At 36.6% G+C, this 25001-nt stretch overlaps 2 protein-coding genes and 1 long non-coding RNA gene across 2 annotated transcripts; all 3 read left to right on the top strand.

Moving 5' to 3' along the window:
- Nucleotides 1–25001, top strand: part of LOC311296657 (uncharacterized protein) — a 116960-nt gene that overhangs the window by 26124 nt on the left and 65835 nt on the right.
- Nucleotides 1333–6209, top strand: LOC311296660 (uncharacterized protein). The gene is made up of 5 exons (XM_084418545.1): nt 1333–1659; nt 1745–1862; nt 2069–2190; nt 4310–4503; nt 4747–6209. The coding sequence occupies exons 4-5, from the start codon at nt 4419–4421 to the stop codon at nt 5763–5765; spliced, it is 1104 nt and encodes a 367-aa protein (XP_084274671.1). The 5' UTR covers nt 1333–1659; nt 1745–1862; nt 2069–2190; nt 4310–4418; the 3' UTR covers nt 5766–6209.
- Nucleotides 12831–24329, top strand: LOC311296686. Its single transcript, XR_014628671.1, has 3 exons — nt 12831–13300; nt 13758–13956; nt 18184–24329. It is a non-coding gene; the product is annotated as an uncharacterized lncRNA (long non-coding RNA).

Raw genomic sequence — 25001 nt, 5'->3', positions numbered from 1 at the left:
TGATCCCCCTTTCAACCCTCTTGATGAATAGCATCTCAGGAACTGCACTCCAATGATTCAAGTCTTACTTCTTAGTCTAAGTCACAAAATCTAGTCTTTGGGGTGCCTCAGGGCTCAGTGCTTGGACCACTTTTCTTCTCTATCTACATGTCATCACTGGGATCTGTCATTCAGTAACATGTTTCTTTCCTATCACTGTTATGCTGATGACACACAACTCAACCTCTCTTTCCAGCCAGAGGATCCAACATGCTCGCATCTCAGCCTGCCTGACAGACATTTCTTGCTGGATGAAGGTCTACATTCAACTCAACCTGTGGATTACAAGACGTTTTGCTGTACCTAATTGTAGAATAAAAAACTGTCTTTGCAACCCTAACATTAAGAAAGCGTGGATGAACTTTAGTAAATTCTATTCAATTCACATTTATTTATATAGTATAACATAAATACATATCGTTTCAAAGCATTTTTTACAGAAAATGCATGTGTTTACATTACAATTTAGAGTGATTTGTTATCAGAGGTGACTTGTCTCCAAGTTATGTATTTCAGAAATGTACATATACAAATCATGCAGTTATCTAATAATGTATTAATTTAATGTTTCATTTTAACAATGAGCTCATTGAAGTAATGAATACACATTGTTAACAAACGATTAGGATTTATAGAAAATTTTGCATCGGCGTATGTTGATTCAGTATCAGTAAGACACTTCGTTTGTTTGCTTCGTTATACTTTTTTGCTTTAGTTCATTATATTTCACAGGGCACAGGTAAATATGACATTTGTTTTGGGTTTATGTGAAGATTGCTTAAAGTTCAATTGAATTGAAAGTTATATTTTTTTTAAGCCTAATAAATGTTTTTTTTTTTATTGATAGCTGTTAGAAATTATAATAAAGTTATTTAAAAAAACATTGATATATTTCAACTGACCTGTAATGTTGATACTGGCCTTCATTCATAAAAAGTTTTTAAAATATACTGTCTTTATGTTGTTTCTACATTCATTTGGAGATTATTATTATATTATAAAATATATTAAAAACTTATAAAAACGTATTTTCTATAATCGATTGACAGCACTATTTAAAACACAACACTGCAAATGATACAAAAGTCGCCCTATCAATCGTGTGTTTGAAAGAGAGGGTTAAAAACAGAATATAAATTAGGTTCTCTTGATAACATTTTAAGTGGGTCTCAGAGAATGTAAAAAAAATAAAATTGAAATAAATATATATATATGTTCATGACGCACTAATAATATGCGGCCACTTTAAGAAGAATGACTGCGCGTACTGAGCATGCGCAGAAGAGAGTAGAAAGATGAGGCTGTGTCAGTCGAGGCTGTCAGAAGAAAGAAATTAGATATTCTGTTGCTTTTTACCTGAGCGATAATTTTGTTCAAATATAACAGAAATCAAAACAACTGTTTTTATCTTATGCCTATGGTGATTTTGTCAGACAACGTCTCGATTATAAATCAGGATTTTAGTGAAGTGCTTGACTGCTGGTTAACATGTAAGTTATGGGTCTCGTTTCAGACACTATTTCATATTCTTCCCGTTGTCTGACAATTGAAACAGAAAAATATAGAGATGAAAACAAGTTTATTTTGAAGGGCTGACAGTCGGCAGAATGCAAATGCGAGGTAATGACGAAATCGATATGCTAATTAGCATTTGATGCTATTCAGCGACATTTTGCACATTTTTGTTACTTTCCATTGAAAATAGTTGGCAACAATGGCTGAAACTTTCACCAGTTAAATCTGAAACTGATGCTGTTAACGATCGTGAATGAAGGACAAATGTGGAATATTTTCTTCAGATGCCGTACATCTCCAGTCTGCAGGTGAGAGATGTTACCAGATTACAAGAGTTTAATATTAACCAGCTCCAGAGTTTGCGTGTTTAATACTAATGTAATGTAATGAAATGTGTTGTGTATCCTGGTTTATAATTACTTAGAGTAATAATATGTTGGCAGAGAGTTTTTCACAGATCTGTTTCAGTCTGTTGTTGACAGCAATAAAATGTACTTAATGTTCCACTTTCTAGAACATCTTAGACATCACTATAATGAATGAGGTGAAAACGGGGAACTTTTGGAGACAAAGCAGCTTGATGGCTCTGCTATTTCTGTCAGACTTTGGACAACAATTAAACAAACCTTGTTTTAACCTCTTACACTCCTAGACCATTTTTGGGGATTTCCGCCTGGATTTTCCTACCGAAATTGAAAAGCCTCCCATTTCCACATATTTTTTCCAAAATAGACAATTTTGGTGTCATTTTACAGGAAACCCTTTGCAGATTCATAAAACAGTGTTAAAAGTGATAAACATTTAAGTATATGTTGTCTGAGCTGTAATAAAACAAAAAAAAAATAGGCGCTTTTTGATTTTTTAATTTTAAATTCATTTTTGAAAGTGTGTAACTCAGGCCCTGTGGGGTCTAGCAACATGCAGACACTTATGGCTGTTTCCTCTAGATGCCAGCAAACACTGGAAAAAATAATTTTTTCTCTATACTAAAAAATGAAAAAGATGTGCATATTAATCTGAAGGGAGGAATATTACCTTTTTGTTATGTAATTTCCACCTACCCAAATCTAAACTCTGCTCATACCCATATACAGTGGAATATATGCAATTTTCCAGTGTCATTTTACAGAAAACACTTTGAAATTATATAAAACACTGCTGGATGTGATAAATATTATAGTATATGGTGTCTGTGATATAATAAACAGAAAGAAAAAAATGGGCGCTTTATGATTTTTATCATTTTATTCTTTCAGAAGATACAAGACTTATCATTTTACAAATGATTTGCCTAAAATCTGTGGTCTATTACAATCTAGAACAGGATCCTCATACTCCAGATTTATATCATTCATTATATGGGCATCAGTTTTATCACCTGTGTTGTGCATCACCTCAACATCACCGGCCAGCCTCCTGGAGATCTGATGGCAGCTGTGCCAACACTGCCCAAAGTGCCAATCTTCAACAGAACATGAAACAAAGAAAAAACACTATTTATACATAGTGTCTGCACTGTAATAATATCCATTTCACAATATCAAAATGTAGATTTACTGAAATGACCATTTTATTCCACTTATGGAAAGTTGGAAGCTATTGCGCAATCATACTTTCCATTTCCAAAACGTTTGACATTTCTTTTCAAATAATAGTTTATCAGATTGGTTGCTGTGCTTTCACATTTAAAACTAACAATAACTTTATCAAAAAATGTATATAAACATTGTAAATGCTGAAAAACCATAAGGTTATACGTACCCAAATGCTCAGTGCGTCTGAAAAGTGCGCATTCAAAACTTCTCCAAAACGCCCATTTAGAAACCAGTTGCACTTCCAAAGATCGCTTTTATCAATGCTTTTATCTTGCTATATGCAATTATAAAAATCAAAACAGTTCATAAACTATAAAAACTATAATAACACACGCAAACTCCCGAATATTTTACTCCAAAGAGAGCTTTCGCGCTGACCCGGAAGTGATCAAGTGAGCGCACCCATAGCGCGTCCGTCTGTCTCTTGAACTCGCGTCCGTCTCTCTCTGATATCCCGCGAGCTTAGTTCCGGGTAGATATATATACTAAATGACTTTCCTTAGCAGTAGCACAAAGTAGGCTCGCGCCTGTACAGATGGGTTAGAGATCCAGTGTCTTGCGCTCAGAGCGCGTCTTCTCTCAGTTCATTCGAAAAGGTTTTTCTTACCAACGAAAGCTCACAGAAACGTGAAAATGGTCTCTTTTTAAAGATAACATCCTAAGCTAAAAGGTGATATAGATTATGTGGCTGTTTGCGGCTGACTGAAGCCGTCATCGGAGCAGGAATGTGATACTTTTATCTGTCATCTCTGTTTGATTTTATTTCACTGCGCGATTCTTTTGAAGATATTTCGGTCTATGATTGTCTCACAATGTAATAATCTACATCGTCAAATTCCTTAGAATGAGAGCTTTCTTGTGATATATGACTTGACTGTTTTGTGAAATATATAAAAAATAAATATTTGTAGAAATATTTCTTCGCAATCATAAAGCGGAATTTTTTGCCTGAGACCAATGCATATTTAAGCTAATATTTCATTCGACATGTATCATGAAAACGAAAGTGATGGTATTCTTTGTAAAGCTTAGATTCTAAGCTTTAAAATGATACCATGAATTGTCTAATACCATATAAGGAAGTTTATTAAAAGAACGTACGAACATCATAACAAAGATTTTAAATCCCGGTACCGGGTTGGTGGAGTTTATGTGGTTAAATTCAATTAATATCTAACTGTATCAAAATACTGTGGGAATATTCCCATCATCCTACAAGAGAAGGACAAACTCCAGGAGTAGCAGCTGAAATCTGTGTGACTGTTAAAGATGGAGTTTATTAAAGAGGAGATTGAAGACATGAGGGATCCAGAACCATCCAGAATAAAACATGAAGATACTGAGGAGCAAATAGGTTGGTGTCCAATCTTTATTCTTCATTGTTGATTGCTGAAAAACATTAAAACGCAAGTTCAACAGATGTGCATGATCATGATCTTGTATGTTGTCATCCACATTTGATTTGATTTGATTAATATGAGTGATTAAACTGAACGTTGGCACATCAAAGATCTGATAATTGATATAACAGACATCTCTACTGCTATTACATCTAGTTCACTGGAACTGATTTTAACCATATACTATTTTATTTTAGGCTGGATGGAAGTAAAGCAAGGACATAAACTGAATGACATTGAGGAGGAACATTGTAACCTAAAAACTCAAAGAGAAAAACGCAAAAAGCTGCACACCTGCACTCAGTGTGGAAAGAGTTTTTTTCATTCATCAAGTCTCAGTTATCATCTACGCGTTCACTCTGGAGAAAAGCCATTCAACTGTGATCAGTGTGGTAAAAAGTTTATTTCATCATCACACCTAAATCATCACCGGAAAGTTCATTCAGATGAGAGGCCTCACTTGTGTACTCTCTGTGGAAAGAGTTTTTCACGGCTGAACAGTTTTAAACAGCACCAGAAAACACATGACGAAGTGAGAGATCATGTGTGTTGTGACTGTGGGAAGAGCTTTACTACAGCTAGTCATCTGAAACAACATCAACGAATTCATACTGGAGAAAAACCGTACAAGTGCTCAGTTTGTGACAAGAGTTTCGCTCAGTTGGGACAACTGAAATCACACGAGCGAGTTCATACTGGAGAGAAGCCGTACCAGTGTACTCAGTGCGAGAAGAGTTTTAAACATTCACCAGGGTTCAGAAACCATCTGCGTGTTCACACTGGAGAAAAGCCATTTAACTGTGACCAGTGTGGGAAAAATTTTCATTTGTCATCAAGTCTTCAAAAACATCTAAAAATTCATACAAATGAAAGGCCTTATGTGTGTGCTTTTTGTGGAAAAGGTTTTTTACATATGACTCATTATAGACAGCACCAGAAAACACACACCGGTGTGAGAGATCATGTGTGTTTGGATTGTGGGAAGAGTTATATTGCATCTGTACATCTGAAACAGCACCAAAGAATTCATACTGGAGAAAGACCTTACAAGTGCTCATATTGTGACAAGAGTTTCACTCGGTTGGAGCACCTGAAATCACACGAGCGACTTCATACTGGAGAGAAGCCGTACCACTGCACTCAGTGTGGAGAGAGTTTTAGACATTTATCAAGCTTTCATACACATTTGAAAAAATGTCAGAAGTCATCACAGTGAACACAATGTATTTTCATGTCAAATACGTTATATAAACAAAATATGTTGCATCCAAAAGCACAATGTCATTTAGTTTAATGCCATGATTTTTTTGGAATGCCTAAGAGTTCAAGCATTATCAGTCAACAACTCTTATAATGTAAATAAAATATTCTATGTGCTCTAATTGTACATGAAATTATGAGGAAATATAACCTCTTGTCTTGATTGCTCTATGATTGATTGAGACAGAATTTGGTTTTATCACATAAGTGGGTTTAAACAGTAATACTGTAGGATAGTGATCAGGTCTTGTATCTTGTACAAACAGGTTGTTGTCCAGTGCCATTTGTCCAGTGTCATATCTTGATTATACTGATGACAAACAATGTGGTAACAGCTTCAGTTTACCAAAGTAAAAGGAGCTGAAAACTACTAAACAATAAAGAAAACAAACCAATTCAATCAACTTTGTTTTATTTACAGATGGTTTAAAAGAATCCAGTATAATATCTGCATTAAGTTGTGTACATATATGGATGTACATGACAAAACAATTGATTATTGTAGTTTAATTTGATTTTTAATATCTCCAAATTTTCACTTCATTATAAAAAATAAACTTGAAATAACATGACCGTCCCAATGAGGAGGGCTGTAACAAGACTTACTTCCAGATAGGCCTACATCACAGAACTGATATGAATGTAAATATGTAACTTGAATTGCCATGTAAGTCGCTTTGGATAAAATTAGCGTCTGCCAAATGTATACATTTAAATTTACATTTACATTTGCCACAGCTGAGTGACACACATTCTGTATCATTTAAATTGTTATTTATATTAAAAGTGCGGTGACTCCCCTGCTTTGGGTTCTCCTACATAATGCATAAAAAGGTAAACAATGCGCTTCAAAATGTAAACCAAAATCAGCAGGCCAGAATAACAGGATTTGGGAATTTATTAAATTTTTCCGTACGCAGTGCTCTGCACTCCAGTAGGTGGCGCAAACACACCTTAGATGTAGTGGAAAATGGAAATGGAGATTGAATGTTGTGGTCGAGAAAAAGGAGGTAAAAAAAAACAAAAAAATCATCATACCTCCCTACTATACAGGATAGGCAACGGTATGTGACAAAAGAAGTATGTATGAATTCACAGTATTCATAAAAATGTAGGCAAAAAGAAAAGTACTCGGATGACCTACTACTGGCGAGATTCTGAAGTGTGCATACGATGGAAGCGTATGGAAGTGAAGCCGAATGGAAATGACAACATTATAAACATATATTATATCATAAACATTATGATTTCAACACTAAATACATTTAGTGTAATTTATATCCACCGTCTCACTATACTGTTGCTGTTTCCTGTCACACGGGCAGGAATGTCATGAAAATAACAAAAATAACCCCAAAAGTCAAGGTTTATGGTGGGAAGAGTTACCTGTACTAGTTTTTCGTTAGTTTTGTATAATTATATTATGTAGGATCAAATCAAGCAAGTATCATAAAAATCAACCAACATATGAAAGCAAAAATGCTGTTTTCCCGTCTATGCAATATATATATATATATATATATATTTTTTTTTTTACTGGTTTGGTGTCCCGTGTCACAAATTCAACAACTGGTAGTGACGATTCTCTCTGACCAATCAGTGATCTACATTTTTTACATAATAATAGGCTAGTCACTGTTTTCACCTCATCCATTATGCTGATTATGCTGATGTCTGAGATCTTCTGTAAATTGGCACATCATTAGTGTCAGAAAAACTACAGGATCATCACTTTATGTGATAATCACCTATCAATTTGTTTTGAATGTTTTACCCCTCAGGTTAAAGTACATGACTAAAACTCTCTTTCTGACACTGAAATAGACCATTCACGTGATTAGTGTAGATCTGAGGGGTTTTTATTTGAATGTATATCTGAAATCTGAAGGGAAACTGTCTTCATAAAAGTTTCGATGGCATCTTCTTTCATTTTTCCTCAGTCAGTGTGTCTAATAAAGTAGTGTTTATAAGCGCAGCGCTGCTTGTGTTCAGGAGTAACCTTCTGTCAGAGAGAGAATTTGCATTTTCTTTTAAGTTTGTTCATAAAACTTTACTTACATAATCATTAATTAGGCTCTTTATAATAATTTTTTGTCAAAATCGAACGGTAAAGTTGTTTAAATAGTATTTGTATTGTCATTGTACAGTTTAGAACGTTGCCAGACATTAGCGTTGTTTCAAAACAACTTTGCTACCGAAGCAACGTGAGGAATTTCATTTTTTTTTAATTGTTACTTATACTACAACCCTCCTCTATTCAGTCTGCATATTGCATATTAAATGAATTTCTGTCACATTATGTTAGATTTCTGATTAGTTTAGATAATAATATAACTTCTGCCCTGTAACCTGTATCCTTATAATATTCTGGGTTACATAAAAATTAGCAATCTGGAGCAGTTTTATACACACTACTAATATGTAACAATCAAAATGCTCTATATTTGAACTAAATATATTTGAAGCTCCACTTGTGTTTTGATGTTAAATAATCCAGAATAAATTCAGTAACTTATCTTTGATTTTTGCAGATCAGGTCCTGTGGTATCACACAGTGATCACAGTTCACATCTGCAGTGAAGCCCCTCCCACAACAATTCACCAATAAATACTGGGAATATTCCCATTATCCTACAAGAGAAGGACAAACTCCAGGAGTAGCAGCTGAAATCTGTGTGACTGTTAAAGATGGAGTTTATTAAAGAGGAGATTGAAGACATGAGTGATCCAGAACCATCCAGAATAAAACATGAAGATATTGAGGAACAAATAGGTTGGTGTCCATTCTTGATTGTTCAATAATTCTGTGAATTAATGATGGATGGAAAATGATAGCGAAATGCATATAAATGTTCACAAACTTTTTATATAGCAGTTTTAATCATATTAACAAGGGTATGACAGAACTGATCTTTGAACATCAATGATCTTAAACTCATACAGACAGAAACCTGAAGTCTTGATTTCTGTTAAATGTTCACTTGAATTTTCACATTTATCCTCCATGAACAAATTCTGACTTACTTAATATGTTTATTTCAGAGCAAATGGAAGTGAGACACAAACTAAATGACGTAAAGAAACACTGTGACTTCAAAACTGAAGGAACAAAAGCCAAAAAGCTGCACTCCTGCTCTCAGTGTGGAAAGAGTTTCAGTCGCAAAGTACACCTTAAGACACACATGAGAATTCACACTGAACAGAAAACGTATACATGCACTCAGTGTGGAAAGAGTTCAAGTCGCAAAGAATACCTTGACCAGCACATGAGAATTCACACTGGAGAGAAACCGTATACATGCCCTCAATGTGGAAAGAGTTATGCTAGTGAATCGGGTCTCAAATATCATCTGCACATTCACTCTGGAGAAAAAACATTCAACTGTGATCAGTGTGGTAAATATTTTATTTCATCATCACAACTAAATAAACATCTGAAAGTTCATTCAGATGAGAGGCCTCATGTGTGTTCTCTCTGTGGAAAGAGTTTTTCATGGCTGGAAAGTTGTAAAAAGCACCAGAAAACACACGATGAAGTGAGAGATCATGTGTGTTGTGACTGTGGGAAGAGCTTTACTGGAGCTACTGAACTGAAACGGCACCAAAGAATTCATACTGGAGAAAAACCTTACAAGTGCTCATATTGTGACAAGAGTTTCACTCAGTCTCCACACCTGAAATCACACGAGCGAGTTCATACTGGAGAGAAGCCGTACCACTGTACTGAGTGTAAGAAGAGTTTTAGATGTTTATCAAGCCTTCACACTCATGTGAAAAATTGTTGCAAGTGAGCAACATTCGTTTTCATGTCAAATACAGTCAAGAAAATTCTCTGAAATAAAATGTGGAGTTCATACTAAAAGCAGAGTATCGTATAATTTGGTGAATTTGGTGAAAAGCTTTGAAAAGTAGAAAGATTTAAGATTTGAAGCTTCACCAGACAACTTTTACAATGTACTGTAAATAAAGTCGTTGTTGTAGCTTTTTCCGGTCAGGATGGATTGTGTGCCTAGCAGGTCTTACTTGAATTAGACATGTTCAATTCCTTTACTTGAGGCGCTTTTCCACTGCATGGTACGACTCGGCTCGGCTTTACTTTGGCTCAGTTTGCTTATTCACTGATTATTACCGCTTCAAAGTGGATGTGATTATAGACTGATCAGTACAGTTGCGCAGCCACCTCGTCTGCTGACCACAATACAGCCATTTCTTTTTTCAAGATGCGTACGACAGCCGTTTAACGGAAGTCGCTTAAAAAGTCGTGCTAACAAATGATACTGCGATGGCTGTTACTGACTATTTAAATCTAGCGGGTTTGGTGTCTCGTGTCGCAAATCCAACTCGGTCGGTAGTGACCAGCGACGGTAGTGATGATTCTCTGACCAAACAGTGATCTGCAGTGTTTACAGGTCACATTTTAGTATCGGTATGGCTCGCTTGGAATCTCAAGGGTGGTACTAAAAAGGTACTAAAAAGTGGTACTAAAAAGTACCACTTTTTAGTACAGAGGTGGTACTAAAAAGTACCAGGCACTTGGTACTGTACACAGTGGAAACCCCCCCAAAGGTGAGCCGTACCATGCAGTGGAAATGTCCATTTACTATATTCGTTCCATTTACGTCCATTTAAGGCTACTATATTGTTTTCTGATTATAAGGGGGGAAAAAACAGAAACAACTTGTCTTGAGCAATCTGTTTAATGAACACAGAGAATGAGTAATATAGTTTTAATCACATTAGTGAATTTAAACATTCTATCTTAATACTGTGATAAATATGTTTGGCATTCAGTTGTATTGTCAACCAAATGATCAGGTCTTACTACTGCTGTAAGTTGTACAAATATAAGGATTTACAGGACAAACATTAGAATGAAAAAAAAAAACATTCATTCTTTTCTATAGGAGAGAAAGAACTGTCTAAACTTGTTAAATCATCTAAATCAGCAACATGTACTATGTTAGACTCTATACCGACTAAGCTACTGAAAGAGATGCTTCTTCCAGAAGTCGAAGATCCTCTTCTTTTAAAAGCACAACTTTAATTAGTTATCTACAATCCAATTTCAAATCTCCCTTTTCTGTCAAAAATACTAGAATACTAGGCAGTATCCTCACAACTATGTTCCTTCTTAGAAAGAAATGGTCTCTGCGAGGATTTTCTAGTCAGGATTTAGACTACATCATGTACTGAGACTGCTCTCATTAGAGCTACAAATGACTCTTGTCATCCAATCATGGTTGCATCTCTCTATTAGTATTACTGGACCCAAGGACTGCTTTTGATATTGTCGACAGCAACAATCTTTTGAATAGGCTCGAAAATTATGTTTGCAGTTGCATTGGCATGGTTCAAATACCTATCTGATGCTTATCACTATACTTAAACTATCACATACTTATCTGACCGTCATTAATTTGTAGCAGCAAACAAAGAGTACTGCAAGGCTCAGTACTTGGGCCGTTGCTTTTCACCCTGTACATGCAACCCTTTGGAGATATCATTAGGAATTTTGGCGTTAGCATTCACTGTTAAACTGATGATAGTCAGCTCTATATTTCTTCACAGCCTGACGAAACATACAAATTCACAAAACATATGGAATGCATAGTTAATATAAAAAAATGGATGACGTGTAATTTCCTACTACTTAATTCTGAGGTTTACCAAAACAGAGGTTTTAATTACTGCACCAAAAATTTCAGCACTTAATAACCTAAAATACCGTTTAACACTTGATGGCTGCTCTGTCAAGTTTTTGTCTTCGGTTAGGAACCTGGCTGTGCTCTTTGGTAGAAATCTTTCATTTGAAAGGCACATTTCTAGCATTTGTAAAACTGCATTTTTCCATCCTAAAAATATATCTAAATTATGACATATGCTCTCAATGTCAAATGCAGGCTAGGCTAAATTATTGTAATGCTCTACTGGGTGGTTGCCCTGCACGCTTAATAAACAAACTCCAGTTGGTCCAAAATGCAGCGGCTAGAGTTCTTACTAGAACCAGGAAGTATATTAGCCTGGTTCTGTCAACACTGCATTAGCTCCCTGTACTTTTTAAAATCTTGCTGACTACTTATAAAGCCCTGAATGGTTTAGCTCCTCATAAACACCTGAAAGTTTATGCAGATGAGTATGTTTTTCTGCTGGACTCTAAACAGCTCCAGAAAATACAGACTGTGAAAGTAATCATAGGTGTTTTGATCAAAGCCGGGAAGCCACATTAACCCGTTTACATTTGTTTGATTTGTTCATTTAAATGTCAGTCAGAAATAATTAGCCGCATTTCCAATCTCATGCCACAAGGGCTCTTAATACCATATCAAATAAGGTTATATCATAGTTCACATAAAATAAAATAAATCTTCAATTGCATTTGCTCCCTTTTTATTTGTGGTCACAGGACTGCACAAAACAGCTCTCTTTCAGTCTTTTAGTTGAAAACAGTGCACCTTTAAAAAAATATTGATAAATTATATGTGTTTGTGTCACATTTCTTAAGTGAGAACAGTCATTTCTATTCAGTTTCCACTAAAATATTTAATTTAGTGTAATAGATCTCTCTCCCATCTCACTATACTGTTTCCTGACACACTAGGGCAGAAATGCCATAAAATATCAAAATGTCCCCAGAAATTCAAGATATAGGTGCAAAAAAAAAAAAAATCTCTGTAATGAGTTTTTCCTCTGTTTCTTTTATTATGTAGGATCAATATGGGCAAGTATATTACGATCAAACAACATACAAACAAGAGTGTTGTTTTCCTGCATATGGGCGCAAATGTGAATTTGAAACGTGAAAATGTGAAACGGTTTCAAAAACAAGTTAGTGTAACTTTAATTTTGACCAGAGTAAAAGTCTGTTAACAAAAATAGATATTTTTCGAGATATTGATAGAACAACATCAGGTGACTAGACTTTCGAAGACATGTTTGATGATAGTGTATGCCTATTTAGTGTAGATGTGATTTATTTAAGAATATGCGGCCCCTTTAAGACATATGACACCGTGCGCACTGAGGATGCGCGGAAGAGAGAAACGCGAGAGACGAGATGAGTCGAGTGCCGAAAAACCATGGACTGTTGTTGCTCTCTGGCTGAAACTTTCAATAGTTGAAGCTTAAAGTGTTGCCAACTTGGGATTTTGTCACCACATTTGGCAATTTTTTTATTTCTGCTGCGACTTTTAATAACTTTTTTTGACGAGGAGCTATTCTGGCTACATTTTAAAAAAAGAGAGCGAGAGAAGAGAAGTTTATTTGTGTGCGTTTGCGTTTTAGCGTCTTTGTTTCCCTAGCGACGGAGTGTGACATAATGCGCTGCAAACACGCGCCGCGTCGTGTAGAGCTCAACGCGTAGAGTTCGTTAAACGCAAAAGGCTCTCCTAATATATGGTTGAATGGGAAAACAGTTATTAGTGGTTCTGTCCAGGTAGTAGCCTACCTAATGATGAATATATAAGCGAATACCCCAGACATCACCAGAAGCCGGTATGTATGATATTGGTTTTTAATTTGGATAATCTATAATATTTCATACATACATTAGCAGAGCTTGGAATACAGATAATAAAAGACTGATAATTCATTAATAATTACAATGTTATTAGCTTATTTGTCTGGGTTTATTCATTATAAATAATCCTAGTCATATGCAATTTGTGACTTTTTTAAAAGGAATTTAAAAAAGAGTTGATTTACAGAGTGACTATAATGCACACAGACAGAACAGGGGTTCTTTAGAAATAAACAAAAACCCTAATGTAAAATAACATAAAATAAAATGTTCTGTTTCAAGTTCACATGGCTTATGTTTTATTGTTGAGCTGTCAAGTTGTGTTGAAAAAAATCAGTTCAAGAACTCTGCCATTGGTGCTGGGGGAGGGGGTGTTACTGTTAAAACAAGTATTTCAGTATAAATTCAGTAACTTCTTTTTGAATTTGGCAGATCTGATGACCCTCCCACAACAATTCACCAATAAATACTGGGAATTTTCACATCATCTTACAAGAGAAGGACAAACTCCAGGAGTAGCAGCTGAAATCTGTGTGACAGTTAAAGATGGAGTTTATTAAAGAGGAGATTGAAGACATGAGTGATCCAGAACCATCCAGAATAAAACATGAAGATACTGAGGAACAAATAGGTTGGTGTCCATTCTTGATTCTTCATTGTTGACTGCTTTAGTAGCTGTGAAATAGATCTAAATCATAACCTTGTTTCTAGCATTTTTAATCTAAATTTTAATCATATTAACAAGTGAATGACAGAACTAACCTATTTCACATTAAAGGTATAGTTCACCCAAAAATTGAAATTACCCCATGATTTACTCACCCTCAAGCCATCCTAGGTGTATATGACATTCTTCTTCCGGACGAATACAATCGGAGTTATATTAAAAAATGTCCTGGCTCTTCCAAGCTTTATAATGGCAGTGAATGGCCGTTTGTTGTGCATCCATCCATGATAAAAGTGCTCCACATGGCTCTGCAGTGTTAATAAAGGCCTTCTGAAGTGAAGCGATGCATTTGTGTAAGAAAAATATCCATATTTAAAACTTTATTGACTAAAATAACTAGCCTAGCTTACAGCAGAAGCTAAAGCTAAGTCTTAAGGGGGTCGCACACCGTCAAATCGAATTGTGAGGTGCCTAGAGATTCCCATCCCTACTTCACAACAGAAACGGCCATTCATTGCCATCATAAAGCTTGGAAGAGTCAGGACATTTTTTAATATAACTCCGATTGAATTCATCTGAAAGAAGACAGTCATATACACCTAGGATGTCTTGAGGGAGAGTAAATCATGGGCTAATTAAAATGTTTGGGTGACCTATCCCCTAAAGATCTGATATTGTATACTAACAGTTACCTGGAGGGTTTTCCAGAAAGCAAGGTTATCTTACTGTCAAAGATACCCTGAACTCTCGGTCGATTAACCCAAATCTTGCTTACTCGAAGTATGATGGTTACAAAAACGCGTCCGGGAGTAAGTTAAGCCAATCTAGAGTATGTTCAGGGTTAACACACAAGACATTCTCAATAGAGCGACGAATTGACGAGTCACCATGAAACGGACGCTAAGTAATAGCGCGCCTTACTACTTCTTTATTCTTCTTTTGTTTAATGGCTTTATACATACTTTGTGCATATCACCACATATTTAGTGGTTGCACAATTAATTTTCAATCTTTTCGTTTAATAATCTTTAATCAATGTGAATAAGAATTATATTGTTTATTTGATGCTAATTCTATTATAAAAAGAAAGACTTGTTAAACTAAACAACAGCCTGTGCTTGCAAAGATAACATGGCTGTAAAAGTTTAGTCATTTTGCCGCCACATTGCTTGAAAGGTAAGATATATGTCATATACTGTATGTTTATTTATTATAGAAATACATTGTAGAATAGAAAACATCCTGTTGCAAAAATAAAAACATCTGAATACAGACAAATGATGTGTGAAATGCGAATTGTATATGTTTATTTTTATATCATGTAAAAATTAAGAGACCACTGCAAAATTAGCAGTTTCCTTGGATTTATTGTATCTGTTTGACTGAACGTTTTTGATTAATTTTACAAACTATTGGCAACATTTCTTCCAAATTTCAAATAAATGTATTGTAATTAAGAGCATTTATTTTCAGAAAATGACAACTAGTCAAAATAAAGAAAAAATATGCCATGTTTTCAGACCTCGAAAATGCAAAGAAAACTAGTTTATATCAATTTTTTAAATCGCAATACTTATGTTTTAACTTGGGAAGAGTTCAGACTTAAAGCCACTCCTGGTGAAAAAAATAAAGCAAGTTGGCTTTATTTAATGGCTGGTGACCCTTCATCTTCCTCTTGATCACATTCCAGAGGTTTTCAGTGGGGTTCAGGTCTGAGATTGTGATGGCCATGACAGGGTCTTGATCTGGTGGTCCTCAATCCACACTTTGATTGGCCTGGCTGTGTGGATTGGAGCATTGTCCTGTGGGAAAAAAACAATCCTTAAGGCCCATTCACACCAAGAAAGATAACTATAATGATAACTATATTTGCGTCCACACCAACGAATGACAACGGTCTGTTTATTCTGATCTCATGTGCTGCTGTTTCAAAGTGTACAACATGTGAACATGTTTTTGCTGTTCTTGTGGCATTTGTACGGCTGTAACCAGAAGATGTCCTCAGCATGCTATGTTTTGAGTAAATCTTGTGTAATCGATCTAATCTAACAGTAAATTTAGCTGATGTAGTCAATATAGTGGAATAAAAACATCGGCTAGTCATTTTCACTGCAACTTCAAAGGAAGCAAGACAACGTTGTTGAAACTACCACTGGATACCAGAGGTAATTTTCCATTAATACTTCACCATTAATTAGGAGGGTATGACCGATTATTTTCCATATATCCATTTTCTTTAAAGTATCCTTAAAGTTTGAATTGTCAAACATTGGTGGATTTTTCTGGACTTTTTTTTATTATTATTTAATAATTTATTTCTCTGCAATGCCATCTGCCATTTTAAATGTGCGAGCTCTCAAATTTGAATGGATTCTGATTGGCTCTCAGTGTTTTATAGTTCAACAGCTGGGAAAAAAGTTGTTCTGAAACTGATCCCAACGATATCGTTCCTCTATATCGTTATTATTATAGCTGTGTCAAGTCAAGTCACCTTCATTTACTTATGAAGCGCTTTTAACAATATAGATTGTTTCAAAGCAGCTTTACATTGATAATAGGAAATTAAAGTAACAGAGATTGTTTGGGCTTTATAGCAGCTCTAGAATTAAGTTATTGTCCAGCTAAAGTTAGTTTTGATTGATTCATTTCCGTTGCAAAGATCATTAGTTATTAACTTAGGGGTCACTAACACAACGCCGTTCTAACAGAAAACTCTTAACGCGCTCCGGCCCGCTCATCCGGACAACAACAGTGCCTGGTGGCTCGAGAACGCTAACCTTGAAATAGATTCAAAGGTGCAAGACTTGACATTTTTAAGTTCTCTGCTCAAACTTCAAAAACGCAAACCTGCTGACGGCGAGCACATGCGTAGACGCCATTCTTCTTATGATGTAACGAGTACATCAGGATTTATGGAAAGTGTTCCCGGTTCCGGCTGACCTAATCTACGCAGCCTAACATTGAATTTATGAAGTCTATAATGTGTTATGTGTATGCTAGGTCAAAGAGATGTGTTTTTAGTCTAGATTTAAACTGACAGAGTGTGTCTGCTTCCCGGACAATGTTAGGAAGACTGTTCCAAAGTTTTGGTGCTAAATAGGAAAAGGATCTACTGCCAATTTTGATATTCTGGGTATTATCAACGATGTTTAATAGGGAGCCATGGCAGTGTTGGCAGAACCGGGCTAATATGGTCATACTTGACATGGTATGACTGTGGTGTGGACTGGTGTGGAGCCTTTAGAGTTGGGGACCATTGTCAAAGCAAATTGAAGCAATTTTTCTTTCAGGATAATCTTGTATATGGCTAGAGTTATGCATAGTTTGCAAAGACGCATCTGCCTGATTCTAGCCTTACTGAAGAACCACCAGATCATCACCAATCCTCCACCAAATTACACAGTGGGTACAAGAGTGTGGCTTGTATCACCAGCCATTAAAAAAAAACAGGAGTGACATAAAGATAAAGTCGCCCAACAGCAATGTGACTGACTCATGCTGAAGCTGTGATTGGAAATCAGGGTTATTCCATCAAATATGGATTTCTGAACTCTTCCTAAGTTGAAGCATAAGTATTGCGTTATTTAAAAAGGAATATAAACTTGTTTTCTTTGGATTTTTGAGGTCTGAAAACATTATTACATTATTATTATTCATTATTACGAAAACGTTATTTTGACCAGTTGTCATTTTCTGCAAATAAATGACAATATTTTCATTTGAAATTTGGAAGAAATGTTGTCAGTAGTTTGTATAATAAATCAGAAATGTTCATTTTACTCAAACAAATACAGGTATATAAATACAGAAATGCAAGTAATAAATCCAGAGAAACTATTAATTTTGCAGTGGAGTTAATTGCTTAATAAAATGTATAAAAATTACCTTGGATAAAATAAACATTACATTCTTTTAATAGTACTTTATATATTGATATAACTATAATATTGTGCGCAATCTGTCACGCCCACTGGAGCCTCATCAGGTTATGTTCAGAGAATAAGTTGATTTGGCTACTTACGGTAAAAGTTACCTCCGGTTTTGGAACCGAAAGTTGAAAGGTTCTCCGCTTACTTAAACAAACCCAGGTATGTCACATAACCTGCTTTCTGGAATACACCTCTGATCTCTTGTTGTCTTTTAGTTAGTAATGTTAACTTAAATTTTCATATTTTTTCTCCTTTATTTTAGACCAGATGGAAGTGATGGAACAAAAACACAAACTGAGTGAAGTGGAGGAGAAACATGACTTCAAAACTCAAGGAAACAAAGCCAAAAAACTGCACTCCTGCTCACAGTGTGGAAAGAGTTTCCAAAATGATCGAAACCTTAACAGACACATGATAATTCACACTGGAGAGAAACCGTATACATGCACTCAGTGTGGAAAGAGTTATGCTGGTGAATCGGGTCTCAAATATCATCTACGCATTCACTCAGGAGAAAAACCATTTAACTGTTATCAGTGTGGAAAATATTTTATTTCATCATCAAATCTAAAAACACACCTGAAACTTCATTCAGATGAGAGGCCTTATGTGTGTTCTCTCTGTAGAAAGAGTTATTCAAGGCTGGATCATTTTAAACTGCACCAGAAAGCACACAGTGAAGTAAAAGATCATGTGTGTTGTGACTGTGGGAAGGGCTTTACAACACCTGACAATCTGAAACAGCACCAAAGAATTCATACTGGAGAAAAACCTTACAAGTGCTCATATTGTGACAAGAGATTCACTCTATCTGGAAACCTGAAATCACACGAGCGACTTCATACTGGAGAGAAGCCGTATCACTGTACTCAGTGTGAGAAGAGTTTTAGACATTTATCAAGCCTTCATGCTCATATGAAAATATATATATATAAAAAAATACATTAAAGTAAATTCTATGAGATAAAATACAGAGTTACTTGGTCCTAAAAGCACAGGGATGGGGAATGTCCGTCCAGGAGGGCCGCTGACCTGCAGAGTTTAGCTCAGACCTTGAAAAAAAACCCTCATTTGTCTGTTGCCTAGGGCTGTTTACACGACACCATTTTTAACTAGAAAACTAGTGCTGTCAAACGATTAAAATATTTAATCGCGATCAATTGCATTAATGTCATTGTCATAGTTAACTCGCAATTAATCGCACATTTTTATCTATTCTAAATGTCCCTTGATTTCTTCTTGTCCCATTATTTTTTTCTCATTTTCACTTATCAACATGGAAAAGTGGATCAGCTTGCTTTGTGCAAATGTTTTTTTATTGAAAACAACATTGGCATATACTGTAGTGGTCAATTTCACACTAACATTCTCACTTGGAGCAAATAATCGCATCAGAGAATTCGGATCAGCTGTGTGCTTGGCCATCAAGTGGTATTTTAGACTGGACGTGCTGCGATGATAGCTCAGTTCACAACGACAAAACACACAGATCACTTTGGTCTAGTCAATGGAAACTTTTAAAAGTAAACTTTCCATTCAGAATCTTATTGGCATCCATTTCGGCGTCTCGCACTCGCCATCCACTCAAAACGTAATCTTAGGCCGGCGACACACTGGCTGCGTGGCGTGAACGTGGCGTTTCTGTTGCGTCAGCTGCGTGGCATTTTATATTTCTTTGCACACCAGAAACGTGTCTGATGCGGTGCTGCTGCTGATAGGTGACATGATAAGCCTTATTGGTATATTAGACATATGGGGAGAGAGTTGTGGAAGGCCTATACTTAAAGGTGCTCTAAGTGATGTCACGCGTTTTTTAGGCCAAAACATTTTTTGTCACATACAGCAAACATCTCCTCACTATCCGCTAGCTGCCTGTCCCCTGAACACACTGTAAAAAAACGTGGTCTCTGTAGACACCACAGGCTCCACAAACGGCAACAAAAACAAACTGGGCTCACCCGCACCACGAAACACAACAAACAGTGTTCCAGCCAATAACTGGCAAGATGTATTTGAGGGTGGGGTTTGGGGGGGTTAGTGCGCGTACACATGAAGGGGGTGTGGAGGAGAGAGAAGCATGAAGAGGGAAGTTTGAATTATGGCCGACACACGACCAAAGCGACGACGTTCCGATGAACAAATTGCAAAGAATAGGGACAAGGATAAGGAACGCGCGAAGTACCGAATTTACATCGGAAAAACCTTCGAAAGGTGGCGAGAACTCCGCCGGCAGAAGGGCTTACAATCCGACATTCAGTTGCTCTGTTTTTGCAGAACTGGTAAATCCATTTTTCTTTCTAAATTGACGTTCATGTTCGCCAAACCAACACAAGGATGTAATTAGCTAGAACTATGCAGTCAGCGTATGGTCAGCGTTAACTTTGGTGAATAGAACATATGTTTCTAGAAGCTAGCGATCAATCTCTATTGTAAATGATCAAGCAAATTCACAGTAGGGCGACAATTTGTGTGAATGATTGTTTTCACCCACTGTTTGTTATGAATTTGAATGTTCATTTATAGGCTATTGACAACTTTGACTAAATTAGTTTACGACGCCGCCGTTGTTTATGCTCACTGGGAAATGCGAAGCTAACGTTATCTTGCTATTATTGCGTCCTTGTGTGGGAGCTAACTTGTTATAGTTATAACCTCAGGTGGCGAAACTATTTTAAGATGATGTTTCTCTTTTTCTGCATTCTGTTCTGCAATATATAAAAGCATTTATCTAACTTGGCGACATTACACATTGAATGAAGTATCAGTAAAACTTAACTTTGTTTGTAGTGACTTCCTTTATGCCGTAAGGGAGGGGAGGAGGGAGGAGACGGGATGAGGAGGAGGGAGGGTCGAGCTAGCCTCCGTTTTGTTTGACAACAATTCGAATGTCAACAAGAAGTTACGTCTCCCGGCATCGCTTAGAGCACCTTTAATGTTAAACATAAATATATAGCAGCAAAGACACCGTCGGCAGTGTTGACGGCAAAATAGGCTACAGAATATTTCGATCTGTATTGACAGGTGCAATATTTGAAAATCGATAATATTTTTTTAATTACATTTATATCTGCATTTATGTCAAAACCTAAACTTTCAAACATCAAAATGTCATTTATTAATATGTATTCATGTCAAAATGACATACAAACATCTTTTCCTATTCTATTTTGCCTGGAAACGCTTCCAACACACTTGCGTGTCGCGTGAAAAATAGGCGTCGGTTCTATTTCTAGCATGCACGCGTTTTCCTGATTTAGATTGGAACTAAACTCTGCAGGACAGCGTCCCTCCAGGACCGATGTTCCCCATCCCTGATCTAGATTAAAGGTAGGGTAGGCAATTGTTTTTTTTATAAACACTCTTCTGTTTTACTGGTTGAAACTCTGCTCACATCCTGATGGCAGTCAATAAGTGCTCTAAATATGAAAACATGCACATATATCTTGTGTGGAAGTCCCAGGAGCAAAAATGTTCGTCCAGTCACTGCATTCGGTCCAATGCTGCGCTTCACGCCATGTTGTAGCCGTAATTACAAGATGGCAACCCGCAACTTTCTACCCGAGCTCTTTGGAGACACTCTGAAGGGAGGGTGGGATCTCATGCTTTCAAAGCTAATTTGCTATTGCTAGTCTCTCAGAAATTACCTACCCTATCTTTCATTTTATTAATTTAGTGAAAAGCTTGGAGAACAGAAACAACATTTTGTCTGTCACAGTTCTGGCTGTCCACTGGCCTTCCCGGAGTTTTTTGTCTTGTTTTCTATTTTCTGTGTTTCTGGGTTGGTGTTTCCATAGCAACACTAATTGTTCAGCTCACAGGCTGATTATCTTCACCTGTTACTTATTACCTGCATCCTATAAGTACTCCTCTGTTTGTTTTGTCTTTTGTCAGATTGTTCATGTGGTCCTGTTTTGTTACAGCTCTCTCTGCCAGTTTGATTTTCTGTTGCCAAGCTTTTTGTATTTTTTGTTTCTCAGGCCCCGTTTAGACGATGGGAAAACGCAGATATTTCCCTGTGTTTTGGCCTGTCATTTACACGAAAACGCCGTTTTTATCCCAGAAAACGATTATTTCTAAAAACTGCGGCCAAAGTGATTTCTGAAAACGCCGGTTATGTGTTGCCGTGTCAACTGGGAGAAACGGGGTTTTAGGTTCTCAAACGTCACACTATGCGCCAGAAAATGCTTACGTCATGTGAGCGCCCTATGTTTAGAGTTTGTTTGGCTACTATTTGATCATGGATGCTGTTAAGGTGATACTCATTTTTTACTTTTGTGCAAACGCTTTTGGCCTGTTTGCATTTGCTTCGCTGTCTGTCCACACAAACGAACCTCGCGCCATGTCTGTTGTTTTGAAAGGAACTGGAAGTCGCTCGTGCTATTCGTTGTTGTCGATTTTGAGGATTCTGATTGGCTTGCATGGCTTTATCCTTCTCCCTACACTGCCGCCCATAGGTTTGGCATAGTTATGATGTTGCTCGACGGCGTATTTATGCGGGTTGATGTAAACGACAACTTTTTTGAAAACGATGTTGTGTGCACGATGTTATTTTTGAAAACAGAGGGGGAGAAATATTCGTTTCTCTAAATACCCGGCTATGTGTAAATGTGGCCTCAGTAAGAGGTTTTTTTTGTCTTTTGAACTTACCTGTTTTTGGATTTTTCAGTGGTCTCTGACTCCGGCACCTTTCTTAAAATTCCATCATTTAATTCTCTAGCCCAGGTCATTTCCAGCTCTTGTTTTTCCTCCGCTGCATATCAGCTGGACTTGATTATTTCTGTTGAACAGATTTGTCTCTATTTGGACATTTAATAAACTGTTTGAGTACATTATTTTTTTTGAGCTGATAAGAAACTTTTTGAGTCAATTTTTCCCACAGTTGTGTGACATTGTCTTGATTGATCTATTTATCGAACAGAGAGAATGAGTTTTAATCATATTAAAACATCCTATCTTAATTCTGTAATAAATATGTTTGGGATGTATTGTGAAATCAACCCAAATTATCAGGTATGTAATCATACAAAGAGGTTTTGCTGGATGGCTTAATACATAATTATTAATAAGAAGAAACATAAGTCATGTTATTCCAATGTCTAATAAGTTGGGGGCCTTTCATCTAAAAGCGCCAAATTTGGCACAGATGTAGCTCAGGTCATACTGAAATTATTTAGCTAGGGTGCCGGAGCCAGCGACCCTTGGGGCCAAGATGGCGGCCAAATCCAATATGGCCGCTGCCCGAAAAGGGTTCCAGCTATAACTTTTGAACCACATGAGTTACAAATACAAACTTGATATCTTTTGGAATATCATCTTGGCCCTAAGGGTCGCTGGCTCCATCGCCCTTGCTAAATCATTTCAGTATGACCTGAGCAACATCTGTGCCAAATGTGGCGCTTTTATTTGAATTTGCACGAAATTACCTATTTATTTGCTTAAGGCCCCCAACTATTTCTGTCAACCTTTAACGCATCCAGTTCTCGCACTGATATGACATTACAGTCTGCACCTGAATCTAACTTTACAATGAGCTTCTGGTTGTTTACATTGAGGGTTTCAGTCCACTGTTCTACTCCAGTTTGCAGTTCTTTCTTTTTCACTTCATCGTTGATTTGATACAGTTCAGTCTCCTTCATCTCAATGGTTCCAAGAAACATTTTGTGTGTGAGTCATGCACTTCTTGGCAAAATGATTCTTTTGTTGGCAGGCTTTGCATATCTGTCCGTATGCAGGGCATTTTTTTGGTTCGTGATTGTATCCTCATCTTGTGCATTCTCTTGGCTGATTTTTCTTTTCTTTTTCACATTCTTCTGCTTGTGAATTTTGTGCACAGGAATTTCAGTGTCTTCTTGCAGTGGTTTTAATTGGTTTTGACTCACTTTACTGTCACAGCAAATATCCACTGACCTATGTAGGGTTAAATCGGGTTCCCGTAACAACCTGCCTCTTATCTGGTCATTTGTAATACCACAAACAATTCGGTCCCTTATCAGTGACTCAGTAAGTTCTCCAAATTCACAATCCTTCGCTTTATTCTTTAAGTCTGTCACATAAGCATCAATCGACTCTGTTTGGCCTTGTGCTCTAATAAAGAACAGATGTCTCGGGTATGTCAGGTTTTTTCGTGGTTCGCAGTATTTGGCAAACAGCTCTTTTAATGTCTCGAAGTCGTCAACATCATCAAATCTAAGCGTGTTGAATACCTTGATTACATCGTCTCCTGCGACATGCAGAAAAATGGCACACTTTAATTTTCCCGACTTCTCTGAGATTCCCTTAATTGTTAACACTTCAATCTTTTTCAGTTTACTGTTTTTTGTGAGCATATTTTTCTGTATTTATCTGCTGTACATATGTTGCACTGACTTCTTTGGTGAAAAATAAAAAAATAAAAATGTTTCAACAGCATGTGTGTGTATCTGGAAATATTTCTGTGCATGTGAACAATATCTAGAATTTTCTACAATTTGAACTATTTTAGTATTATGGCAAAGCATACTAAAGATGAGAATGCTTTTCATTATGCCCAACAGTGTGTAGTTGGTTAGACAAAAATCTGGTATTTCCATTTCGTGCAAAATTTTGATTTTGATAATGCTATATGTAGTTTTGGTTGCAGTGCTTAATTTTGCAGGATATATTAGGTATTTTGCAGTTTGGGTGTGTGGTTTTTTGAATTGTGTTAAGTATTTTGTGTTAATTTTTCCACAATGCCATCTGCCATTTTAAATGCGCAAGCTCTCAAATTTGAATGGATTCTGATTGGCTGTCAGTGTTTTATCGTTCAACAGCTGGGAAAAAGTCGTTCTGAAACTGATCCCAATGATATCGTTCCTCTATATCGTTCTAGCTGTGGTGTGGACTCGGCTATTCTTTTATATTTAGAACGATTTTTAGAACTATATCTTTATCGTTCTAGCTGTGAACGGGCCTTTAGAGTTGGGGGACATTGTCAAAGCAGATTGAAGCAATTTTTCTTTCAGGGTAATCTTGTACATGGCTAGAGTTATGCATCCTTCGCAAAGACGTATCTGCCCGATTCTAGCCTTACTGAAGAACCACCAGATCATCACCAATCCT

Source organism: Rutilus rutilus (genome assembly GCF_951802725.1).
Source record: "Rutilus rutilus genome assembly, chromosome: 9".
NCBI lineage: Eukaryota > Metazoa > Chordata > Actinopteri > Cypriniformes > Leuciscidae > Rutilus > Rutilus rutilus.
This window is presented reverse-complemented; position numbering and strand designations above follow the sequence as displayed.

Bases quoted from the DNA above. Each gene is read 5' to 3' on its own strand.
- LOC311296660 (XM_084418545.1), top strand. From the start codon at position 4,419: ATGGAGTTTATTAAAGAGGAGATTGAAGACATGAGGGATCCAGAACCA. The intron at 4,504-4,746 runs GTTGGTGTCCAA...ATTTTATTTTAG, and splicing joins AGATACTGAGGAGCAAATAG to GCTGGATGGAAGTAAAGCAA.